Genomic DNA, 26,491 nt, shown 5'->3' on the forward strand with positions numbered 1-26,491 from the left:
CCCTTTTTTACTGGTTTCCGTATTGTAAGAAATTAATAATCACGAATATGTTCCTATCCGAATCGTCATCCGTAACAACTGTATTATTGTACATTATATTCGGATTAAATTTTGCGGTAATACAAAAACACATGCAAATTATCACGTTGAACACGTTAAATTATTTATTTAGATTGCGTACTAATATATTAATCATATTATAATCGTTACAAATCTTTTCTTAAATATATTTAAGTTGAACTTATTTAACTTGTAAAAAATGCATAAAAATATGCTGATCAAAATGGAAACAGAATTAAAGAATTAAAATCTCGAATTTAAAAAAATATGTAATCTTATAAAGCTATCACATTGTATAAATATGTTATTGAAGAAATGTCAATAGTGATCGATCTAAAAATGGTACCAAAAATATCTCGCGATATTTATTACTTGAAGAAAAATAGTTTACATAGTACACTTGTATCGCGCTTATATTGTAGTTACATTTTCCGCAATGCGGAAATCTCAGGCACTCTCGAGGCTGCTTGACCGAATCATCAATACTCGAGTATCAATTTCCCATTTGCATTAATATCGACGATATACGCTGCTATCAGTATTTGAGTTCACGAAGTCAAATCCTCGCGGATAATCCTAATCGTCGAAACGATGCAAAGTTTTATCCGCTAATCCCGCACTGGACGCCTACGACGATCGAATTAGATTGACGTCGTTTAAGATTTATATCTGGCCATGAAAGAGATTTTCATATCGGATCGCGAGAAAGTGGGAGAGGCGAGCTCGGAGGAGTATACATTGTGTATGCGTTTAAAATAGGATTTTTAAACGCATTTTTAAAAGTCAACAAAAATCAAATCAGCTGAGATAAAATCTGATTCTCTTATTTATATTTTAATTATAAAGATAATGGAAATATCAATAAGTTAAACAAAAATTAAATTTTACATTTTAAAATCTGAGATTCTTAATATATCGCATTCTTTCCTTACTTTATACTTTGATATTATTTTATCATATATTTAAATTATTGTAATATATTTTTTTATGTAATTCTTATAATTATTATATATTTAAGAAAATAAAGCGAGAATAATTTGCTTTAATCTAAGATATTACGATTGAAGACATGTGAAGTATCAAGATTAAAAATTCTTCTGGAATTTTCACAATTTTCAAACATAGACAGTTACACAGTTCAGTATATTGTGCATTATTAAATTGGAAAATGCAATCATGCTCTTTAGCAATACCGTATATTTGGTACACAATGTAAAACGCTAAAAGTCGCAAAGTGGCTGAATTTGCTGTAATTGTAATTTTTTTTATATATGTATTTTTTTAATATATATATTTCTCTTTTCTATTTGGAAATTATCCTACCTTATTATCGTACCTCTTGTGCAACATGTATTATCAAATTTCTTTAAAGATGTTATGCATCTTCTTTTGTATCTTGTATAATAATAATCGTACTCACATACACTTGGTATTAATGAGATTGTATATTCGAATTTAATTATTCCAATTAAATTATATGCTTATATACATTTTACTAAAATTAAACTATATGTACAGGGTGTCAGTGCAATTTCCCGCAAAAGGAAAACATAAGTAGATCTCGATAAATTAACTAAAAAGTCATGTACCATTTTGAAAACCACCACGTAAAATTTCGAGATATTAATTAAAGAAGATCGGCCAATACATGCAAGTATAAGCGCGATTATGATTCTTCAATTAATTTTCTCTCGCGAATGGTTTTCTAGAAAAATTGTCTTTAAAAGTCTTTCAAATAAAATTTTATACAAAAACGGAATACAAAAACTAAAAAAGTATATACTTATTGACTTCTGATGTGTAAGATATTCTACGGTATGTATAATCAAGATGATATTTATATAACACTACGTATATAATATGAACTTTTTTCATTGTTCATGTGCCCTCTATCCATCCCTGAAGTGGGTCCCACATGTTATGAAACACCCTGTATATAAGCTTTCAAATATTTCATTCTCTATACTTAAAATAGCTAAAGAATTGAGTCTTTCTTGGTACGTTGAAGATCTCAGATAACTTTTTATTAATTTGAGCGTAGAAAAAAATCTTTCTCCTGCAGCTGCTGTTAAAGGTAGGGTCAGTAAAATTCTTAAAGATACTGTTAAATTTGGAAATATTGTGATTAATTCATTTTTTAACATAAATTACAATACACCGAAAGCATTAAGTTCATCTTCAAAGAAAACTGAAACATTTTCGATTTCTGTAATTAAGTTCTATCGCATCGATATCACACTCTTCGAGTGAAGGATCACTCAATTTTATTTGTAGATCCATGCAAGTTTTCAGTCTAAAATCTTTATTTTCCTTATTAAATTCTTTTATATTATTTAAAAACCCAAACCAGTCATGAAAATTCTTTAAGTGTTCAAATCGTTCTTCAACCTTCGAAAAAGCAATGTCTATAATAGTGTAGAAAAAATATATATATTCATATATATATGTGTGTGTGTGTGTGTGTGTGTGTGTGTGTGTGTGTGTGTGTGTGTATAGAGAGAGAGGTTTTTCTTTTATAATGAATTACATTGTTAACCAAAATTTGCCGAACCTTATATTCTGCCGTGGGCAATGCACACTTCGCACACGCAGTTAAGACGGCCTTCGTAGAACCTTCTATACATATACTGTTAGGTATGCCAACAGAGCCATCAGTTTATGATAGCCTCTTGAAGCGATAAGTTCGCGATTGAATGCTTTTGGTGTTAAATCTGATATTAAACCTAGCTGATTCAACTAAAAGGATATAAGGCATTAAATATATAATAAAATATTTATCTTTCTTTCTTTAAATGTTACAAAATTGTTCTTACAAAATTGTATGGAATAACAGGTAACGCTTTTATTTTATGAAAGACATTTTCTTTAATTTTCAAATCGACTAACTCATTTTATTGTAAATATTATTTTTATCTTTTGCACACATTACAGTTAATAGAAATGAAGACATTTACGTTTGTACTGTAATAGCATGTTTCGACCATTTTGACATATAGAAAATGTAAAATTTATAAGCTAAATTTCTTTTTGACATTATAAAATTATTGTGTAATTAATTTTATATTATTACTATAAAATTATTTAAGCTATATAAAATATTATCTCATTATCTAAGCTATAAAATTATCTATCTTAAAAACGTGTAATATTACCTGTGTATTGTTTTTAAAATATTTTTTATAATGAATGTCTAGGCCCAGTAGGATATGTTAATTTAAATGTGTAATGAACGAATGAATACCAAATAATGAATAAGTAATATTTTATTCAAAAAGAGATGTTATAAAAAATATTAACATAGTTCTTTTTAGAAATTTTGTCCGAAAGTTTGGTCCAATTTGCTTTATCATAAAAATTTCAAATATTTAATAATGTTTGATTTCCGTTTATTGTTTGTATGTTTTTAATACATTTCTTTCTTAAGGAACAGATTGATCTTGAAAATAACATGTTAGTAAATATACAATCCATATCATGTATAAAATCGCGTTGTTGGGAGTATTCCTTTATTTCTCATACATTTTAATGTTTATATTATATATATATATATATATATATATATATATATACTGAAATATATGTAATTGCACTAGAAGAAATCTTAAAGATAGCTAAACTGAGATAAATAAGAGTTATGTTTATTGTTCTTGTCCTATTGGAATTGTCTAAATACGTTCTTTTGTCTCCAAATATTCAAATCCGAGAAAAATATTACATATGTCGTTTCAATACATTTTATTTTTATCTTTTCTAATCATTCCCTTATTTATTAAACTATATTATTTTAATCTTTCTTTACATTCATCGTATTTTCTTGTCAAACGTTAGTAAATTCTCTTGAACGTTTTTTCACACAAAAGTCGATTTTATTGCATACTCCTTGTAAATACTTTTGTTTTTAATGAAGAAATGTTTTTTATAGATATCAGAGTGAAATTTAACATGACATTCTTAAAACTATTATTATGTAGTAATATAATATACATTACCAGAATGGCAATAGCGAGTCCTATGCATGATGAAGAATCAAAAATCAAAGGAATAAAAATCGATGAAGAATCGAAAATCGTGCGGAGTGTATTAAACGACAAATCAAACAATATATCAGATTATATACTTCCGATACATTATAACATGAAGTTAATGTTACTCAATGATAATCTCGTTAGCGAATGCATAATCACTTTAAATATTTCTTATGCAAAACAATACATAAGTTTTTATGCACTAAATTCAACGAATATAATAAAATCTAAATTAAAGAAAAAAAATGGTACGATTTATGAAACAAAACCAATAAATCCTGATAAAAACAATATTGTCTTGCTCGATTTCGGTGATGTCTTGCTGCGTGGAATATACGATCTGTATATAAACTTTATAATCCCAATCAATATCGTAAGAGAGTCTTTCGGAACTCCATACATAAATAAAGATAAAGAAATAGAGTAAGTAGAAGAATATATTGAAAGATCAAAAAGAAATTGTACATTTGTGCAATCTACACTTACAATTATCTAAAATTAGTCATTATCTAATACTTATCATTAAAATACGGCAGGTGGTTAATCGCAACAGGTATCCAGCGAAAAAATAGGTACCAAACGAAAAAACAGCAAATATTTCCATATTGGGACAAGCCAGAATTAAGAATTACTTTTGTTATTTCCATAATGCATCATCCAAAATACAAAGCTTTATCAAATATGCCGATACGAGAAACTAAATTAACAAACGATAATATGATATGGACATATTTTCACAAGACTCCTTTGATCTCCATAGATAGTGTAGCATTTCTGGTATCCGGTTTTCATCAGATCAACATCTCGCGTGGTCATATTAGTCAAGACATATGGTTCAGACCAGAATTAGAACCGCATCTAGAATTTGCGAAAACTGTTATTTCTTCCGCTAATGTAAACATGCGTAAATGGAATATTTGGAGGAAAGCCCTTGAGCAGACTTCTATTTTATTTGAGAGTAAAGTGGATTATGTCGTAATCCCGGATTTACAAGATGAAATCAAACAGACTTTCGGTTTCATTTTTTATCGGTAATATATATAATTAAAAATAGCGCGCTATATTAAAAACTATTTTAATTACCTATCAGGTTATAATCTATTTACATACAAAATTGTATTAATATTTAAAATTTTTCATACATATTAGTATAATTATTTTTAGAGAAGCAGATATCACTTATAATGTAGAATTAGATTCTGTCGCATACAAAACGATAATTGCGCGCTTAATTGCACGTGGGATGGTACAAAAATATATTGGAAATCTGTTCAAATCAACTCACTTATGGTCTCATACATGGTTAAACGAAGGATTTAATATATATTATCAAGCATACATTATCGACAAGGTTATTTTATTACGCTATTTGAATACGCAGTCAAATGATTAACAGTTTAGCAATGTAGATAATTATTAAATATTTGTGCAAATATTCTGTTTCATTTCTTAATTATAAGAAATGATAAGAATCCAAGTCGTTTAAATTTCTAGAAATCCAGTAAATAAAATTAAATAAGAACTAAATATATATTTATATATTAAAATTATCGTAAAAAAATATATTTATACACTCAAACACACATAAAAACTTTATCCTTAACAAATTAAATCAAAATTGACACATCAGAGCCACAGCGCGCTAGTTGGAGCGCAGGGAAGAAATAACATTTTCTTCTTTTTCATTATTTGTTTACTTAAAACTTAAAATTAAATTAAAAATAACGGGCAAACGTTTCGGATCTTCTTTTGATCCTTCCTCAAAAAGAAGGAAGTGTTATTTCTTCCCTGCGTTCCAACTACCGCGCTGTGACTCTGATGTGCCAATTTTGATTTAATTTTTTATTTTTCAGTCAAATTCCAAAACTATTAATTTTTATTCTTAACAATAGTACATAATAATGTTACTTTAGATATGTACCGAAAACTTTTTTTTTTGATTATTTATGATTAGTTATGATTATATCGAATTGATTTTAGGCTCTGCCAAATTCCCGAATGATGGATTTGTTTGTAGTTCAAGTTCAACATGAATTACTCTATCTAAATACTTACGTTGTTATAAATTCTACTATAGTATATAAAAGCTATTATGAAAATTATTTACACTCTTCTCTTACTCATATCAAAGGTATGCGTATAACATTGCATAAATAAAGAATTAAATAATTGTAAATTTTTGAATGTTAATTTTATAAAAAAATGAGGAAACTCATTTTTAAACAAAAGACCCTGTACGATTCTTATGGAAATTGAATTTGAAGTTTTGTGAAATTTGTAGAAATTTTGGAAATAAATAGTTTTTGTGGCAATCAAAAGTCAGAATGAGCGTGATATCGTTTGATGGAACCGTTTCGTCACTACAAGCGTTCAAATGTCGAAATAAGGCGTTATTTCAGTACGACTCAGGGAAAATAAATAATATATTATTGAGTAGAATCACAAACAAATGATTACTTTAATTAATTTATAGATATTATATTTACGTGGAAAAAATGTACATATATGTATATAAAGGTGTCCATAAAGTTTCCAACCTCTATATTTCAGAAACGGTTCAAAAATTACGAAAAACCATGAAACAGATGTTCAATTATTTTGAGAGGCTAATCTTTTAAAGGAATTAGGGAAGTTATGCCCCTCCCCCATCCGAATGAGGAGACTTAAGAGAAATCCATATTACTATACTTTTAACTAATTATAGTTTATCAAATATCAAATAGCATGCTATGACGACAGCAGCGGCGATACGGCGACACACATTTTTTCCATGTAAATATATAAGTAAAATGTATTAATAAAAATGATCAATTGTGTATCATTCATATTATTTACTTTTCCTTAATAATATTTAAAAATTGCCTTATTTCGGTAATATTTGATTTGTAGCGATGAAACGACTTCATGAATCAATATCGCAGTAATATTTTGACATTTCTTTTTAACTTTTATTGTTTTCGCATAAACTATTTATTTCCAAATTTCAGCAAATTTCATCGACATTTAATTTCCATATAAACCGTACAAAGCCCTTCATTTGTAAACTTTAATTTTATTATTATTATTTTTAATATATTTTATTATAATATTAGCAATAACAATAATAAGAAACATATCTAACTGTAAAATTTAATTTTTATATAATTTCTGTATATTTTTTTTATATTTTTATAATGTGTAATTTTGTTTAAATTACACATATACATATTTATCTAAGACTTCAAAAAAGATCATAATAAAACATAAAACTATCCGAATTCTTACAATTGTCTAATTTAATATTTTTACGAATATTTAATCATTCACTATTTATCTATTATTATAAATTTTTTCGATGAAATGTTTTTAACAATCTTTTATAGCTATTTACTTTGATTCAATTATACAAACTTTCGGTGTAATATATTTAGTTTTATTAATTAGGAATAGATTCACAAACCTTTATTGAGCATTGCAGTAAAAGCAATTTAAATATACTAAATTGTTTTTCTTTGATACATTATAGGATCCGTTATATGGCGCATGTTAGTAGAAACATTGCCACAGTCTATATTTGTAAAGGGATTGGACGTATATATGAACAATCAGTAAGTATAATGTATTGTAATGTAATAAAATACATCATAGAGGAAAAGGAAATTGAAATATATAATAAATTTAATAATATATTTCTCCAGTTGTAATGTTTACAAGACATAGATCTTTGAAATCTCAAATTTATACTGATATTTTATATTTATGAATTTTTGTCGAGATTGAATTACAATTTGAATTTTTCTCAATAAATATATAATAGATATTCATTTTTTCTAAATAATAAACAATTCAAATTGAATAATTTCGAGAATCTAGTTTTACAAATACAGAATATATATACTCTAAAATCTTTGTAATATAATGAATTAAAAGTATTATTTATTGAGTCGCGACAAATGCTGACATTATTAATAAATACATATTAATATATATTAAATATAAATATATAAATAACATATAAATAAAATATTCTTATTAAAAATATATATAAAAAATATATATTACATATATGTATATATATTTTTATTATTTTTTTATGTTATAAAAATGAAAGAAAAAGAAAATGTATATATATATATATATATATATATATATATATATATATAATAATATAAAATATATATAAAAATATATATATTATTTTTAAAATAAAAATTATATATATATATATATATATATATATATATATATATATATATATATATACTTTATATATATATATATTTATATATATTTTATATTATATATATATATATATATATATATATATATATATGTATATATATATACTTTATACAGGGTGTTTTTTATCTTGAAACATCGAAATATCTCAAGAAATACGCATTGTACGAAAAAATGTTTTAAACAAAAGTTGTATGGCTTGAAGAGGGCCTGCCATCAGGTGGTGGCAATGATTTGACCTTGGAGAGTCATTTGAAGGTCACGTGAAGGTCACCGTCAATTTCTTAAATGGAACCCTCTATTTTTTATTGCATATTCTTGTAGCTTATCTCAAGGGCTTTCCAAACTCTATAATAAAATATTTTTCCCTCAAGTACTTTTTGAGTTATAAGGTTTGAAATCATTTCTTAATTTTACATAAACCGTAAAATATCTAGTAAAATATTCATTTTTCGATTATTTTATCTTAAGACTTTTATGTACAAAATAATGAGAGGAATCAATGGGTGTAAAGAAACCACATAGTTATTTTTAAGAAAAAATATGTAATTCTTAATTGCAAATTATATATTAACAAGATATTTTACGGTTTATGTAAAATTAAGAAATCGATTTCAAGCCTTATAACTCGAAAAGTAGTTGAGGGAAAAATATTTTATTACAGTGTTTTGAAAAGCCTTCGAGATAAGCTACAAGAATATGCAATAAAAAGTAGGGAGTTCCATTTAAGAAATTGACGGTGACCTTCACGTGACCTTCAAATGACTCTCCAAGATCAAATCGTTGCCACCATCAGATGGCCCCCTTCAAGCCATACAACTTTTGTTTGAAACATTTTTTCGTACGATTCGTATTTCTTGAGATATTTCGATATCTCAAGATAAACTCACCCTGTTTAAAAAACTAAAAAAACTCACCCTGTATAATTATATTAAAGTTCATAAATTTCTATCTCTGTAGGAGTTACATTATAGATTAAAATACGATAATAAATTTTGTAAATTATGATCTATTTTATTATTTATTTATTAATTTTAATATAGTGTTAAAATTATCATAATGTTAAATCTTATAGATTCCATGAGCCTGAAGCAACAACTTCCGATCATTTATGGAACGCTTTGAGATCTAAGATGATTGAATTGGATCCCAAGTATGATTTTAATATAAATGACACGATAGATTCGTGGATTATGCAGAGGTATCCTTCTGTGTTAGAGGTGACACGAAATTATTCTGCTAATGATTCTTCTTCTTCTGTTGTAACCGTATCGGTAGAATTACACATATTAGATCAGAAACAATATCATATACCTGTTACTTATACTACGGAGTCGAAACTCGATTTTACTGATACAACTTTTACAAATATTTGGTTAACACCATTGCATTCAAAACTACATCTCTTTATTGGGAAAAATGAATGGATTATTTTCAACTTACAACAAGCTGGTAAATATTGAATAATAAATTTATATCTTTATTGTCTATTTATATAGTATATAATTTCAAGTATATATATATATCATGTATATCATGTATATAATTTCAGTACATATATATCATGTTTGTAGTTTAAATCACTTTATATTTGTATAAAATTCCTTGCATATACAAATTCTCAGAATTATCCAATTATATATATATATATATATATATATATATATAATTATATATAAATATATATGCACATCTCCAAATTCTCAGAATTATCCAATTATATATAATTATATATATATATTGTTGCGCCCGCGGAACGATATTTATCGAACGCGCGCGACACAACCGATCGGCACACTCTAATTACGCGGCACCCGCGCACTCGTAAATAATGACACGGTTTAAATGATTAAGAGAACTTTAATAACAGAACACAGAACTCAGAGAACACACAATATCGATATTAATAAGCCGCGGATCGAAACGCGTCCGTATAGCTCGACAGCTATTTTCCCGACTCAGCTTGACTCTCGTTGTTTATAAACAATTGACCACGGGATCCGGACAATGGCAGGGCCGCAGCGACTCGGGCGCGCGCGTAACAATATATATACATATATACACATATATATATATATATATATATATATATATATATATCATATATATCAGACTAGATATCACATATGACATAAGTTTTAATTAAAAATAATCATGAAATGTATTAAAACTCATATATATAATATAAGATATAACAAAAGATATTAAAAAAATATTGAAATTTTATCAATATATTTGAAATGTTTATTTCTTGCTGTAATATGTAGAATCGCTGATACAGCCTTTATGTTAAATAATAAAAACGGAAGATGCAAATATCTCTAATTATAATAACATATTTAATATCGAATTATCTTTAACATCTCGAAATATATTTAATTAATATATATCATTTCAAAGTATTTAATAATCGACAAAAGTAATTTATTTTATAACAGGATATTATCGCGTCAATTATGATACTGCGAATTGGCGAAAAATTGCACAATACTTACATTCTGAAAATTATAGTAATATACATGTTCTCAATCGGGCACAAATCATCAATGATGCGTTTCATTTTGCGATAGAGAAGAAACTTGAATTCTCCGTATTTTGGGAACTCGCTTCTTATTTGGTACAGGAAAAAGATTATATAGCATGGTATCCTATGTTCAAAGCTGTTGAATTTTTGTCGAATATTTTTCCATTCTTAGATTTTTATCCTGAATTTAAGGTATATATGTAGATATAATAACAGTTTTTTTATAAAATATCATCCATTATTTCACCAATTATTTCTACATAATATAATGATTTCGTATTATAATAATGAATTTTTTAAAACTACATATATGTAGTAAGCTGAACAGAAAAATTAATTATACATTATTATTTATTTCTTTTGTTTCAAAAGTCAGAAATTTAAATTTAAAAGGTCCTTATATATGTTTTTTTTCTTTAAATTTAATTTAATCACATTTTAAATTTTGAATTTTTCATAAAGTTGTTTTCCTATAAAAATAATATTTTAGGATTTATATGCTAATTGATGATCAATTACGTAATTAATAATGAGTGCTTTAGGAATTTATAAAACACAGTATAACAATTATCTTTTTTACATTAATTTTCTTCCGTAGTATTAGAATGCTTACTGTGTTAAAAATATACAAACATTTTGCAGAGAAATTGACTTACAATTGAAAGATAATTTTCTTACATTATATGACACTTAATAATTTAATACATAATAATTCACTTGTAAATGCTTGTTTTATAAAAAAGATTAATTGATTTAAAGTTTAAAATACTTAAAATCTATATTTGATATGCCACAGATTTAAAATAAGAAAATAATTGAACATACATCAAATTCATCGATACATTAATATGCATAGACTAAAATATATACATTATACACATATACAGCATATATACAGAGTGTCTCGTAAAGCTTGATCGCGCCTCGACTTTTGCTCTTTCATTGCTATGCGACACTCGCCGTTGATACACCTACTGAGCATATCCTACAATCTAGCCTCGCGAAACGTGCGCTTATTCATATTTTTAATTAATATTTCAATAATTATTGTGAAAATTGCAGAATGATAAAGAACCTTTCTATTCAATTTATTGCGTTCTATTCATTCACGAGCATTAGCATAATCTTATGAAACACTTTGTATATAGATATATATATGTTAAGAATTTATTAGATGATATAAAATCCATTTGCTAGTTAGATGACAAAATATATACACAATTATTCACACACAAATAAGAAATTTGTAAATTTGGTTATTATGATATTGATGCTACGAAGTCACATAAATATTAAAGAAATATAAAGAAAATTATTTAGTAAAAATGTTTATTTGCGCGTACATTTTATTTGTTCTTGTAAATAATAAATAAATTAAATATAATGATACTTATTAAATTTTAGGGAGTGCTAAAGTTTGATTTTATACGGAATTTTAGATTTAGTAATTGGAATCTGTATGATGAAAATAACGATCATCTTAAATGTTTAAAACAAGAACTCGCAAAGTGGGAATGTATTATAAGTGATCATCCTTGCGAAATAATATCTACGAATTATTTGACATGGCATCTAGCAAATCCTAAAGAAAACAAGTAATTCTTTTCATAATATTTAATTCTTTTTATAGGAATATTTTTTATATTTTGCATATGTTTGAGAAATTAATTATCACTTATGTCAATAATTATTTATAAGATATTAAAGGATCTATTAACACAATTTCGTTAGAAGTTTTTACTTCTTTTCTGGACTGTCTTCTGTAGACTTTTGCCTGGATGGAAGAGATGGACATATTGTAATGGTTTGAAAATGGCAGATCGTGATACATGGAATAAAGTTTTTAATGATTATATCAATGGAAATGGTACAATTTTAGAATGTCTGGCTTACAGTAAAAATTCTGAAATTATAATCAATTATTTAGAAATAAAATTATCACAAATTTCATTCGATTGTAATCAGTCTCATCATCAGCTTGGACTGGCGAAGAAAGATCATGCCTTATATGCTAATATTTTTCTTTCTGTCATTGAGAGGCATACTAAATATATGCTTACAAATTTATTAAAGAATTACAGATTAATAAAACACGGGTAACAATATTATTTAATAAAGATATACCATACATAGACATGAAGATTTATTGAATGAATTATAAATGTATTGTTTTATTCTTCACAGGCTAGTTAATGATATTGTAACATTAATTGTTATAATTAACAATGCGTATTCTAAGGGACAATTGGGCGAGGTAAATTTTAAATAAATTAAATTCTATATTTCTGTATTTATTGAGTGTTAATTTTAAAATTTACTTTTCATTATAATTGTTGTATATTTTATATAATATTTTTCTATAATTCTGTTCATAATGATACTCCGCATGTGTGACAGCGCAATTATTAAAAATACGAAATCATTTTTTGATGATAATTATTAAAATAATCCATTTTAGATAAAGAAATTCGTAAAAAAGGAGCTAAATAATTCAATCATTTCCAATGTTGAGTACAAGATAGAAACACGCAGGTCGGAGATCGAAAAACAGATAAATCATTTTCGGGCTTTATTCAACAATTGAATAACTATATTTCTACGACACTAACTGTTTAGTAATTAGAAATACAGAATAAATGATTGTGATAATATTTATAAATGTATATACTTAATTATTTACTAAACTGTCATATAAATGTTAATAATTATTTAATTGTATTTAATCAATATAATATTAACTTTACAATATAATATTAAAAATATTGTATTGTATAATATTGTATAAAAATTTTATATTATATTACAATATAATTCATATTATGAATATTATGAATATTTTTAATGTTATATTATATTAAATATTATATTGTTAATTCTTTCTGTATTACAAATTTAATATATAGATGTTGATTATATATTTACCTAATGTTTATTTTATACAGATATAAATATATGTATATATGTATAAAAATGCACCACACACACACAAATATATATATATATATATATAAATATATATATATATATATATATAACTGAAATATTATGAACTATAAGATATCCTATGCTACGTATAATAAAAATGATATTTATATAACACTACGTACCCTGCCTTCTATATACTGTCGTATACGCCGACAGAACCATCAGTTTATGATAGTCTCTTGAAGCGATAAGTTCGCGATTGAATGCTTTTGGTGTTAAATCTGGTATTAAATCTGGCTGATTCAACTAATAGAAGGGGTAAGCTATTAAATAAGCATATAATAAAATATTTATCATTCTTCCATTAAATGTGCATACAAAATTATGTGGAGTAACAGGCAATGCTCTTATTTTATAAAAGACATTTTCTTTAATTTTCAAATCGATTAACTCCTTTTACTGTAAATATTATTTTTATCTTTCGCATACATTACAGTTAATAGAAATGAAGACATTTACGTTTGTACTGTAATACCATGTTTCGACCATTTTGACATATAGAAAATGTAAAATTTATAAGCTAAATTTCTTTTAGATATTATAAAATTACTGTGTAATTAATTTTATATTATAGCTATAACATTATCTATCTTAAAAACATATAATATTATCTGGGTTTTGTTTTTAAAATATTTTTTATAATAAATGTCTAGGAGCAGAGTAGGATATGTTAATTTGGATGTGTAATGAATGAATGAACAACAAAGAATGAAAAATTAACATTTTACTCAAAACGGTGTGTTATAAAAAATACTAAGATAGTTCATTTTAGAACTTTGTCCGAATGTTTGATCCAATTCGCTACATCATCAAAATTTCAAATATTTGATAATATTTGATTTCCGTTATACGTGTATTGTGTATATGTTTTTAATACATTTCTTACTTAAGGAACAGATTGATCTTGAAAATAACATGTTAGTAAACATATAGTCCATATCATGTATAAAATCGCTTTGTTGAGAATATTCCTTCATTTCTTATGCACTTTAATGCTTAAATTTAACATATACATATATATATATATATATATATATATATATATATATACATATATATATATAAGAAAAAGATTAATATTTTCGAAAATTTATGGTAATTATGCATAAAAAGGGCCCACCTTCGCACAAATGTGTTATTGACGTATGTTGTGAAGATGTTATCCCTGATTAACATTCTGAAGGTTTTAGCCGGCGGTCGTTCTTTATTCAAAAGTTATTAACAAATAAATGTGAGAAATATTGACATAAAAATTCTACTTTATTTGTTCACCGATTTGCTTTATTTTTAAATATGTTATAGGGAAGATTTTCCCGAGTAATTTCGTATATATATATAAGGGTCGGACTCACATAGTTTTGGAGATATAGGCTGAAAAAGGATAAAAATAATAAATACAAAAATAAGGTAAACCTTCGGAAAACCTACTTATATGAAATAATGGGTAAGAATAACCAAATTCTACGTATTTTTACCTTCTGAACACAAATATGAAACTTAAAAATAGCGGTCGAACTCGCAAATCGAAGAAAAAACACAAAAAAAAGTAAATTGAAGGTAAATAAAGAAAAGGTAAACAATTTAAATTTATATAGAATTTAATACAATTTAATACAATTAAAAGAATATCACAAATGTATGTATATACACACACACACACACACACACACACACACACGCACGGGGGGTGCAAGGGGGGCCTTCGGCCCCTCTCCCGCAACCACCCAGCCGGTAGGGGACGCATTGCGAAGAGTTCAATCACAATGGATATATGCTGTAAGTTGTAAAGCGAGGTCCACCTAGCCTACCGGCGGGGTGGATGCGGGAGGGGGGGCCGAAGGCCCCCCTTGCACCCCCCGCGTGTGTGTGTGTGTGTGTGTATACATACATTTGTGATATTTTTTAATTGTATTAAATTCTATATAAATTTAAATTATATTAAATGTATTTAAAATTATTATTTTTTCATATAACAGCTAAAATAGTAGGTTTATGAAAAAAATGCATATAATCTTTTATGTACAGTTTTTCAGCGGCTTTATTTTTTGCTTAAAAATTTTTTTTCTCAAATCAATATTTTCGAAGATAAAAAGTATTAAAATTGTGAAATTCTTTTGTTAATAACTTTTTAATAAACAACGACCGCCGGCTAAAACCTTCAGAATATTAATTAGAGATATGACCTTGACAACATATATCAATGACACATTTGTGCGAAGGTGGGCCCCTTTTATGCATAATTACCAAATTTATTTGTTATGTATGTCACAATATGCAAGATACCGAAATATGTAATTGCACTAGAAGAAATCTTAATGATAACTAAATTTGAGATAAATAAGAGTTATGTTTATTGCGCGTGTCCAATTGGAATTATCTAAATACGTCCATCATGTCTCCTAATATTCAAGTCCGAGAAAAATATTTCATATGTCGTTTCAATAAATTTTATTTTTATCGTTTCTAATCATTCCCTTATTTATTAAACTATATTATTTTAATCTTTCTTTACATTTATCGTATTTTCTTGTCAAACGTTAGTAAATTCTCTTGAACGTTTTTTCACACAAAAGTCGATTTTATTGCATACTCCTTGCAAATATTTTTGTTTTTAATAAAGAAATGTTTTTTATAGATATCCGAGTGAAATTTAACATGACATTCTTAAAACTATTATTATGTAGTAGTATAATATACATCACCAAAATGGCAATAGCGATTCCTATGCATGATGAAGAATCAAAAATCAAAGGAATAAAAATCGATGAAGAATCGAAAATCGTGCGCAGTGTATTAAACGATAAATCAAGCTATATATCAGATTATATACGTCCGATACATTATAACATGAAGTTAATGTTATTCAATAATTATCTCGTTAGCGAATGCATAATTACTTTAAAAATATTGTATGCAAAACAAAACATAAGTTTTTATGTATCGGATTCAACGAAAATAATAGCATCGAAATTAATATTAATTCAAAATAAGAGTGTGATTTATGAAGCAAGACCAAAATATCGTGATAAAAACAATATTGTCGTGCTCGATTTCGGTGATGTCTTGCTGCATGGAATGTACGATTTATATATAGAGTTTAAAATCCCAATTAATATCGTAAGAGAGTCTTCCGGAATTCTGTACATAAATAAAGATGGAGAAAAAGAGTAAGTAGAAGAATATATTGAAATATCAAATTAAATTGTATATTTGTGCATTCTACGCTTACAACTATCCTAAAACTAATCATTATCTAAAGCATATCATTAAAATACGGTAGGTGGTTAATCGCAACAGGTATACAGCGAAGAAACAAGTATCAAGCAAAAATAGAGCAAATATTTCCATATTGGGACAAACCTAAATTAAGAATTACTTTTATTATTTCAATAATGCATCATCAAAAATACAAAGCTTTGTCAAATATGCCGATACGAGAAACTAAATTGGACGATAATGTATATATGATGTGGACATATTTTCACGAGACTGCTTTGATTTCCATAGATAGTATAGCATTTCTGGTATCCGGTTTTCATCAGATCAACATCTCGCGTGGTCATTTTAGTCAAAACATATGGTTCAGACCAGAATCGGAACCGCATCTAGAATTTGCGAAAACTGTTATTTCTTCCGCTAATGTATACATGTGTAAATGGAATATTTGGAGGAAAGCCCTTGAGCAGACTTCTATTTTATTTGAGAGTAAAGTGGATTATGTCGTAATCCCGGATTTACAAGATGAAATCAAACAGACTTTCGGTTTGATTTTTTATCGGTAATATATATAATTAAAAATAGCGCGCTATATTAAAAACTATTTTAATTACCTATCAGGTTATAATCTATTTACATACAAAATTGTATTAATATTTAAAATTTTTCATACATATAAGTTTAATTATTTATAGAGAAGCAGATATCACTTATAATGTAGAATTAGATTCTGTCGCATACAAAACGATAATTGCGCGCTTAATTGCACGTGGGATAGTACAAAAATATATTGGAAATCTGTTCAAACCAACTCACTTATGGTCTCATACATGGTTAAACGAAGGATTTAATATATATTATCAAGCATACATTATCGACAAGGTTATTTTATTACGCTATTTGAATACGCAGTCAAATGATTAACCGTTTAGCAATGTAGATAATTATTAAATATTTGTGCAAATATTCTGTTTCATTTCTTAATTATAAGAAATGATAAGAATCCAAGTCGTTTAAATTTCTAGAAATCCAGTAAATAAAATTAAATAAGAACTAAATATTATTTTAATATACAGGGTGAGCCATTTTAATTAACGCACGCAATTATTTCGGAAACAAAGCATTTTAGAGAAAAATGTTTCAGACAAAAGTTTTATGGTTTCAAGGGGGCCATAAGATGGTATCATTGGTTTGACACTGAAGAGTCATTTGAAGGTCACGTGAAGGTCATTTCAATTTTTTTAAATGGAACACCCTATATATTTTTGCACACTCTTGTAGCTTATCTCGAGAGCTTTCCAAAACACTATAATTAAGTACCTTTTCGTTAAGTACTTTTTGAGTTATGAGGCTTGAAATAATTTCTTAATTTTACATAAACCGTAAAATATCTTGTAAAATATTCATTTTTCGATTATCTTACCTTAATACTTTTACGTACAAAATAATGAGAGGAATCAATTGGTCTAAAGAAAACACATAGTTGTTTAGAAGAAAAAATATGTAATTTGCAATTAACAATTCCATATTTTTTCTTAAAAACAACTATGTGTTTTCTTTACACCAATTGATTCCTCTCATTATTTTGTACGTAAAAGTATTAAGGTAAGATAATCGAAAAATGAATATTTTACAAGATATTTTACGGTTTATATAAAATTAAGAAATTATTTCAAGCCTCATAACTCAAAAAGTACTTAACGAAAAGGTACTTAATTATAGTGTTTTGGAAAGCTCTCGAGATAAGCTATAAGAGTGTGCAAAAATATATAGGGTGTTCCATTTAAAAAAATTGAAGTGACCTTCACGTGACCTTCAAATGACTCTTCAGTGTCAAACCAATGATACCATCTTATGGCCCCCTCGAAACCATAAAACTTTTGTCTGAAACATTTTTCTCTAAAATGCTTTGTTTCCGAAATAATTGCGTGCGTTAATTAAAATGGCTCACCCTGTATATAAATTTTAATATACTTTAATATTATTTTAATATATATAAATTTTAATATATATAAATATATATTAAATTTATCGTAGAAAAATATATTCATACACTCAAACACACATAAAAACTTTATTCTTAACAAATTAAATCAAAATTGACACATTAGAACCACAGCGCGGTAGTTGAAGCGCAGGGAAGAAATAACATTTCCTTCTTTTTTATTATTTGTTTACTTAAAACTTAAAATTAAATTAAAAATAACGGGCAAACGTTTCGAAATTCTTCTTTTGATCCTTCCTCAAAGAGAAGGAAGTGTTATTTCTTCCCTGCGTTCCAACTACCGCGCTGTGACTCTGATGTGCCAATTTTGAATTAATTTTTTATTTTTCAACCAAATTCCAAAACTATTAATTTTTATTCTTAACAATAGTACATAATAATGTTACTTCAGATATGTACCGAAAACTTTTTCTTTTTGATTATTTATTATTAGTTATGATTATATCGAATTGATTTTAGGCTCTGCCAAATTCCCGAATGATGGATTTGTTTGTAGTTCAAGTTCAACATGAATTACTCTATCTAAATACTTACGTTGTTATAAATTCTACTATAGTATATAAAAGCTATTATGAAAATTATTTACACTCTTCTCTTACTCATATCAAAGGTATGCGTATAACATTGCATAAATAAAGAATTAAATAACTGTAAATTTTTGAATGTTAATTTTATAAAAATATGAGAAAACTCATTTTTAAACAAAAGACCCTATACGATTCTTATGGAAATTGAATTTGAAGTTTTGTGAAATTTGCAGAAACTTTGGAAATAAATAGTTTTTGTGGCAAATCAAAAGTCAGAATAAGCGTGATATCGTTTGATGGAACCGTTTCGTCACTACAAGCGTTCAAATGTCGAAATAAGGCGTTATTTCAGTACTATTCAGGGAGAATAAATAATATATTATTGAGTAGGATCACAAACAAATGATTACTTTCATTAATATATAGATATTACATTTACGTGGAAAAAATATACATATATGTATATATAGGTGTTCATAAAGTTTCCAACCACTATATTTCAGAAACGGTTCAAAAATTACGAAAAACCATGAAACAGATGTTCAATTATTTTGAGAGGTTAATCTTTTAAAGGAATTAGGGAAGTTATGCCCCTCCCATATCCGAATGAGGAGACTTAAGAAAAGTCCATATTACTATACTTTTAACTAATTATAGTTTATCAAATATTGAATAGCATGCTATGACGACAGTAGAGGCGATACGGCGACACACATTTTTTCCATGTAAATATATAAGTAAAATGTATTAATAAAAATGATCAATTGTGTATCATTCATGTTATTTACTTTTCGTTAATAATACTTAAAAATCGCCTTATTTCGATATTTGACTTGTAGCGATGAAATGACTTCATCAATCAATATCGCATTAATATTTTGACATTCTTTTTAACTTTTATTGTTTTCGCATAAACTATTTATTTCCAAATTTTAGCAAATTTCACCGACATTTAATTTCCATATAAACCGTACGAAGCCCTTCATTTGTAAAATTTAATTTTATTATTATTATTTTTAATATATTTTATTATAAAATTAGCAATATCAATAAGAAGAAACATATCTAACTTTAAAATTTAATTTTTATATAATTTTTGTATATTTTTATGTGTAATTTTTTTAAATTACAAATATACATGTTTATCTAAGACTTCAAGAAGAATGATAATAAAACATAAAACTATCCGATTTCTTATAATTGTCTTATTTATTATTTTTACGAATATTTAATCATTCACTATTTATCTATTATTATACATTTTTTCGATGAAATGTATTTAACAATCTTTTATAGCTGTTTACTTTGATTTAATTACATAAACTTTGGATGTAATATATTTAGTTTTGTTAATTACAGATAGATTCACAAACCTTTATTGCGCATTGCAGTAATAATATTTTAAATATACTAAATTGTTTTTCTTTTAAACATTATAGGATCCATTATGTGGCGCATGTTAGTAGAAACATTGCCACCTTCTATATTTGTAAAGGGATTGGAAGAATATATGAACAATCAGTAAGTATAATGTATTGTAATGTAATAAAATACATCATAGAGGAAAAGGAAATCGAAATATATAATAAATTTAATAATATATTTCTCGCGTTATAATGTTTACAAGACATAGATATTTGAAATCTCAAATTTATACTGATATTTTATATTTATGAATTTTTGTCGAGATTGAATTTCAATTTGAATTTTTTTCAATAAATATATAATAGATATTCATATTTTCTAAATAATAAACAACTCAAATTGAATAATTTCGAGAATCTAGTTTTACAAATACAAAATATAAACACTCTAAAATCTTTGTAATATAAAAATTAAAATTAGTATTTATTGATTCGCGACAAATGCTGACATAATTATTAATAAATACGTATTAATATGTATTAAATAAAAATATATAAATAAAATATATATAACAATATATATATTATTTATAAAATAAAAATTATATATATATATATATATATATATATATATATATATATAATTGTTATATATATTTTATATTATATATATATATATATATATATATGTATATAGAATAATATATAATATATATAATTATATTAAAGTTCATAAATTTCTATCTCTGTAGGAGTTACATTATAGATTAAAATACGATAATAAATTTGATAAATTATGATTTTCTTTTTTATTATTTATTTATTAATTTTAATATAGTGTTAAAATTATCATAATGTTAAATCTTATAGATTCGATGAGCCTGAAGCAACAACTTCCAATCATTTATGGAACACTTTGAAATCTAAGATGATTGAATTGGATCCCAAGTATGATTTTAATATAAAAGACGCGATAGATTCATGGATTATGCAGAGATATCCTTCTGTGTTGGAGATGACACGAAATTATTCTGCTAATGATTTTTCTTCTTCTGTTGTAACCCTATCGGTAGAATTTCACAACATATTAGATCAGAAACAATATTATATACCTGTAACTTATACTACGGAATCGAAACTCGATTTTATCACAACTTTTCCAAATATTTGGTTAACACCATTGCATTCAAAACTGCATCTCTTTATTGAGAAAAATGAATGGATTATTTTCAACTTACAACAAGCTGGTAAATATTGAATAATAAATTTATATCTTTATTGTCTATTTATATTGTATATAATTTCAAGTACATATATTTCAGTACATATATATCATGTTTGTAGTTTAAATCACTTTATATTAGTACAAACTTCCGTGCATATTCAAATTCTCAGAATTATCCAATTATATATATATATATATATATATATATATATATATATATATATATTGTATATATATATCATATATTTCAGACTAGATATCATATATCACATAAGTTTTAATTAAAAATAATCATGAAATGTATTAAAACTCATATATACAGGGTGTTCTAAAACGGTATGTCAAAAATTTAAAGAGATATTCTTCACACCTGAATAATGAAAAAATGTTATATGGACATAGGTGCGGAAATGCTTATTTCAGGAATTATGTTGAAAATACTGTTAGCTGTATTACTTACACAAGGAAAAATTTAGGATCAATTATTGTAGACGACAATTGTTTAATTAGGCTTATATAGGCAAACTTACGGTGATCGGTGGATAGGAAGAGGTGGACATACTTTGTGGCCTCCACGTTTCCCGGATCTCAATCCGATAGACTTTCATTTGTGGGGACATTTAAAGACAATCGTACATGCTACACCAGTGCGTGATACTCAAGATCTTCGTGACCGTATCACTGCAGGTTGCGAGACAATCCGCTGTACGCCAGGCATTTTTGAACGTGTCCGTGAATCGATGCATCGATGTGTCCCTGTTTGTATTCAGGAAAATGGTGAACATTTTCAACATTTATTGTAACATACTCAAGGTCACATTAAAACCAAATGTAAATAAGCCTAATTAAACGATTGTCATCTACAATAAATAGCCCTAAATTTTTCCTTGTGTAAGTAATACAGCTAACAGTATTTTCAATATAACTCCTGAAATAAGCATTTCCGCACTTATGTCCATATAATATTTTTTCATTCTTTATGTGTGAGGAATATTTCCTTAAATTTTTGACATACCTTTTCAAAACACCCTGTACAATATAAGATATTACAAGAATATTGAAATTTTATCAATATATTAGAAATTTTTATTTCTTGCTGTAATATGTAGAATTCCTGATACAACCTTTATGTTAAATAATAAAAACGGAAGATGCAAATATCTCTAATTATAATAATATATTTAATATTTTAAAAAAATATCTTTAACATCTCGAAATATATTTAATTAATATATATCATTTCAAAGTATTTAATAATCGACAAAAGTAATTTATTTTATAACAGGATATTATCGCGTCAATTATGATACTGCGAATTGGCGAAAAATTGCACAATACTTACATTCTGAAAAATATAGTAATATACATGTTCTCAATCGGGCGCAAATCATCAATGATGCGTTTCATTTTGCGATAGAGAAGAAACTTGAATTCTCCGTATTTTGGGAACTCGCTTCTTATTTCGTACAGGAAAAAGATTATATAGCATGGTATCCTATGTTCAAAGCTTTTGAATTTTTGTCGAATATCTTTCCATTCTTGGATTTTTATCCTGAATTTAAGGTATATATGTAGATATAATAACAATATTTTTATATAAATTTTTTATAAAATATCATCCATTATTTCACCAATTATTTCTACAAAATATAATGATTTCGTATTATAATAATGAATTTTTTAAAAATAGATATATGTAGTAAGCTGAACACAAAAATTAATTATACACTATTATTTATTTTTTTTTGTTTCAAAAGTCAGAAATTTAAATTCAAAAGGCCCTTATATATGTTTTTTTCTTTAAATTTAATATAATCACATTTTAAATTTTGAATTTTTCATAAAGTTGTTTTCCTATAATAATAATATTTTAGGATTTATATGCTAATTGATGATCAATTACGTAATTAATAATGAGTGTTTTAGGAGTTTATAGAACACAGTATAACAATTATCTTTTTTACATTAATTTTCTTCCGTAGTATTAGAATGCTTACTGTGTTAAAAGTATACAAACATTTTGCAGAGAAATTGACTTATATTTGAAAGATAATTTTGTTACATTATATGACACTTAATAATTTAATATATAATAATTCACTTGTAAATGCTTGTTTTATAAAAAAGATTAATTGATTTAAAGTTTGAAATACTTAAAATCTATATTTGATATGCCACAGATTTAAAATAAGAAAATAATTGATCATACATCAAAATCATCGATACATTAATATGCATAGACTAAAATATATACATTATACATATATACAGTATATATACAGAGTGTTTCGTAAAGCTTGATCGCGCCTCGACTTTTGCTCTTTCATTGCTATGCGACACTCGTCGTTGATACACCTACCGAGCATATCCTACGATTTAACCTCGCGAAATGAGCCCTTATTCATATTTTTAATTAATATTTCAATAATTATTGCGAAAATTGCAGAATGATAAAGGACCTTTCTATTCAGTTTATTGCGTTCTACCCATTCACGAGCATTAGCATAATCTTATGAAACACTTTGTATATAACATTTATGTGTTAAGAATTTATTAGATGATATAAAATCTATTTGCTAGTTAGATGATAAAATATATCCACAATTATTCACACACAAACAAGAAATTTGTAAATCTGGTTATCATGCTATTGATACTACGAAGTCACATAAATATTAAAGAAATATGAAGAAAATTATTTAGTAAAAATGTTTATTTGCGCGTAGATTTTATTTGTTCTTGCAAAGAATGAATAAACTAAATATAATGATACTTATTAAATTTTAGGGCGTGCTAAAGTTTGATTTTATACGGAATTTTAGATTTTTTGCTAAGTGGAATCTGTATGACGAAAATAACATTAACGATCATACTAAATGTTTAAAACAAGAACTCGCAAAGTGGGAATGTATTATAAGTGATCATCCTTGCGAAATAATATCTACGAATTATTTGAAATGGCATCTAGCAAATCCTAAAGAAAACAAGTAATTCTTTTCCTAATATTTGATTCTTTTTAGAGAAATATTTTTTATATTTTGCATATGTTTGAGAAATTAGTTATCACTTATGTCAATAATTATTTATAAGATATTAAAGAAACTATTACCACAATTTCGTTAGGAGTATTTCATTTCTTTTCTGTCTTCTGTAGACTTTTGCCTGGATGGAAGAGGTGGACATATTGTAATGGTTTGAAAACGGCAGATCGTGATACATGGAATAAAGTTTTTAATGATTACATGGAAGGAAATGATACAATTTTAGAATGTCTGGCTTACAGTAAAAATTCTGAAATTATAATCAATTATTTAGAAAGAAAATTATTACAAATTTTATTCGATCGCAATCTGTCTCATCACCAGCTTGAACTGACGGAGCCAGCTTATGCCTTAAATGCTAATATTTTTCTTTCTGTCATTGAGAGGAATACTAAATATATGCTTACAAGTTTATTAAATAATTACAGATTAACAAAAAACGGGTAACAATATTATTTAATAAAGATATACCACACATAGACATGAAGATTTATTGAATGAATTATAAATGTATTGTTTTATTCTTCACAGGCTAGTTAATGATATTGTGACATTAACTGTTATAATTAACAATGCGTATTCTAGGAGACAATTGGACGAGGTAAATTTTAAATAAATTAAATTCTATATTTCTATATTTTTTAAGTTTTTATTTTAAAATTTACTTTTCATTATAATTGTTGTATATTTTATATAATATTTTTCTATAATTCTGTTCATAATGATACTCCGCATATGTGACAGTGCAATTATTAAAAATACGAAATCATTTTTTGATGATAATTATTAAAATAATCCATTTTAGATAAAGAAATTCGTAAAAAAGGAGTTGAAAAATTCAATCATTTCCAATGTTGAATACAAGATAGAAACACGCTGGTCGGAGATCGAAAAACAGATAAAATATTTTCGGGCTTTATTCAACAATTGAACAACTATATTTCTACGACACTAACTGTTTAGTAATTAAAAATACAGCATAAATGATTGTGATAATATTTATAAAAGTATATACTTCATTATTTACTAAACGGTCATATAAAAGTTAATAATTATTTAATTATATTTAATCAATATAATATTAACTTTACAATATAATATTAAAATTATTGTATAGTATAATATAGTATAAAAATATTATATTATATTACAATATAATTCACATTATGAATATTATGAATATTTTTAATGTTATATTATATTAAATATTATATTGTTACTATTTTCTGTGTTACGAATTTAATATATAGATGTTGATTATATATTTACGTAATGTTTATTTTATACAGATATAAATATAT

General features: G+C 25.8%; 2 protein-coding genes across 2 annotated transcripts; both read left to right on the plus strand.

The window, feature by feature from the left end:
* Positions 1–4,002: 4,002 nt before the first annotated feature.
* LOC145974423 (aminopeptidase N-like) lies at positions 4,003–13,493 on the plus strand. The gene is made up of 11 exons (XM_083104257.1): positions 4,003–4,508; positions 4,622–5,116; positions 5,250–5,436; positions 6,066–6,216; positions 7,591–7,672; positions 9,379–9,755; positions 10,742–11,019; positions 12,232–12,422; positions 12,594–12,923; positions 13,012–13,081; positions 13,286–13,493. The coding sequence occupies exons 1-11, from the start codon at positions 4,003–4,005 to the stop codon at positions 13,409–13,411; spliced, it is 2,793 nt and encodes a 930-aa protein (XP_082960383.1). The 3' UTR covers positions 13,412–13,493.
* A 2,974-nt stretch (positions 13,494–16,467) lies between these two features.
* On the plus strand, positions 16,468–26,121 carry LOC145974424 (aminopeptidase N-like). The gene is made up of 11 exons (XM_083104258.1): positions 16,468–16,979; positions 17,093–17,590; positions 17,724–17,910; positions 19,493–19,643; positions 21,000–21,081; positions 21,795–22,171; positions 23,435–23,712; positions 24,937–25,136; positions 25,304–25,633; positions 25,722–25,791; positions 25,996–26,121. Exons 1-11 carry the CDS (start codon positions 16,468–16,470, stop codon positions 26,119–26,121), a joined length of 2,811 nt encoding a protein of 936 aa, XP_082960384.1.
* The last annotated feature ends 370 nt before the right edge of the window (positions 26,122–26,491 follow it).

The sequence above is a fragment of the Camponotus vicinus genome, unplaced genomic scaffold (genome assembly GCF_025532165.1).
Source record: "Camponotus vicinus isolate PSW18456_S1 unplaced genomic scaffold, iyCamVici1.0 SCAF_7, whole genome shotgun sequence".
Classification (NCBI taxonomy): domain Eukaryota; kingdom Metazoa; phylum Arthropoda; class Insecta; order Hymenoptera; family Formicidae; genus Camponotus; species Camponotus vicinus.

Excerpts from the sequence above, each read along its gene's own strand:
- LOC145974423 (XM_083104257.1), top strand. The coding sequence starts at position 4,003 with ATGACATTCTTAAAACTATTATTATGTAGTAATATAATATACATTACC. Across the intron at positions 6,217-7,590 it reads TTCTCTTACTCATATCAAAG|GATCCGTTATATGGCGCATG; the intron begins GTATGCGTATAA and ends GATACATTATAG. Across the intron at positions 7,673-9,378 it reads GACGTATATATGAACAATCA|ATTCCATGAGCCTGAAGCAA; the intron begins GTAAGTATAATG and ends TAAATCTTATAG.
- LOC145974424 (XM_083104258.1), top strand. The coding sequence starts at position 16,468 with ATGACATTCTTAAAACTATTATTATGTAGTAGTATAATATACATCACC. Across the intron at positions 22,172-23,434 it reads TTTCAACTTACAACAAGCTG|GATATTATCGCGTCAATTAT; the intron begins GTAAATATTGAA and ends ATTTTATAACAG. Across the intron at positions 25,634-25,721 it reads TACAGATTAACAAAAAACGG|GCTAGTTAATGATATTGTGA; the intron begins GTAACAATATTA and ends TATTCTTCACAG.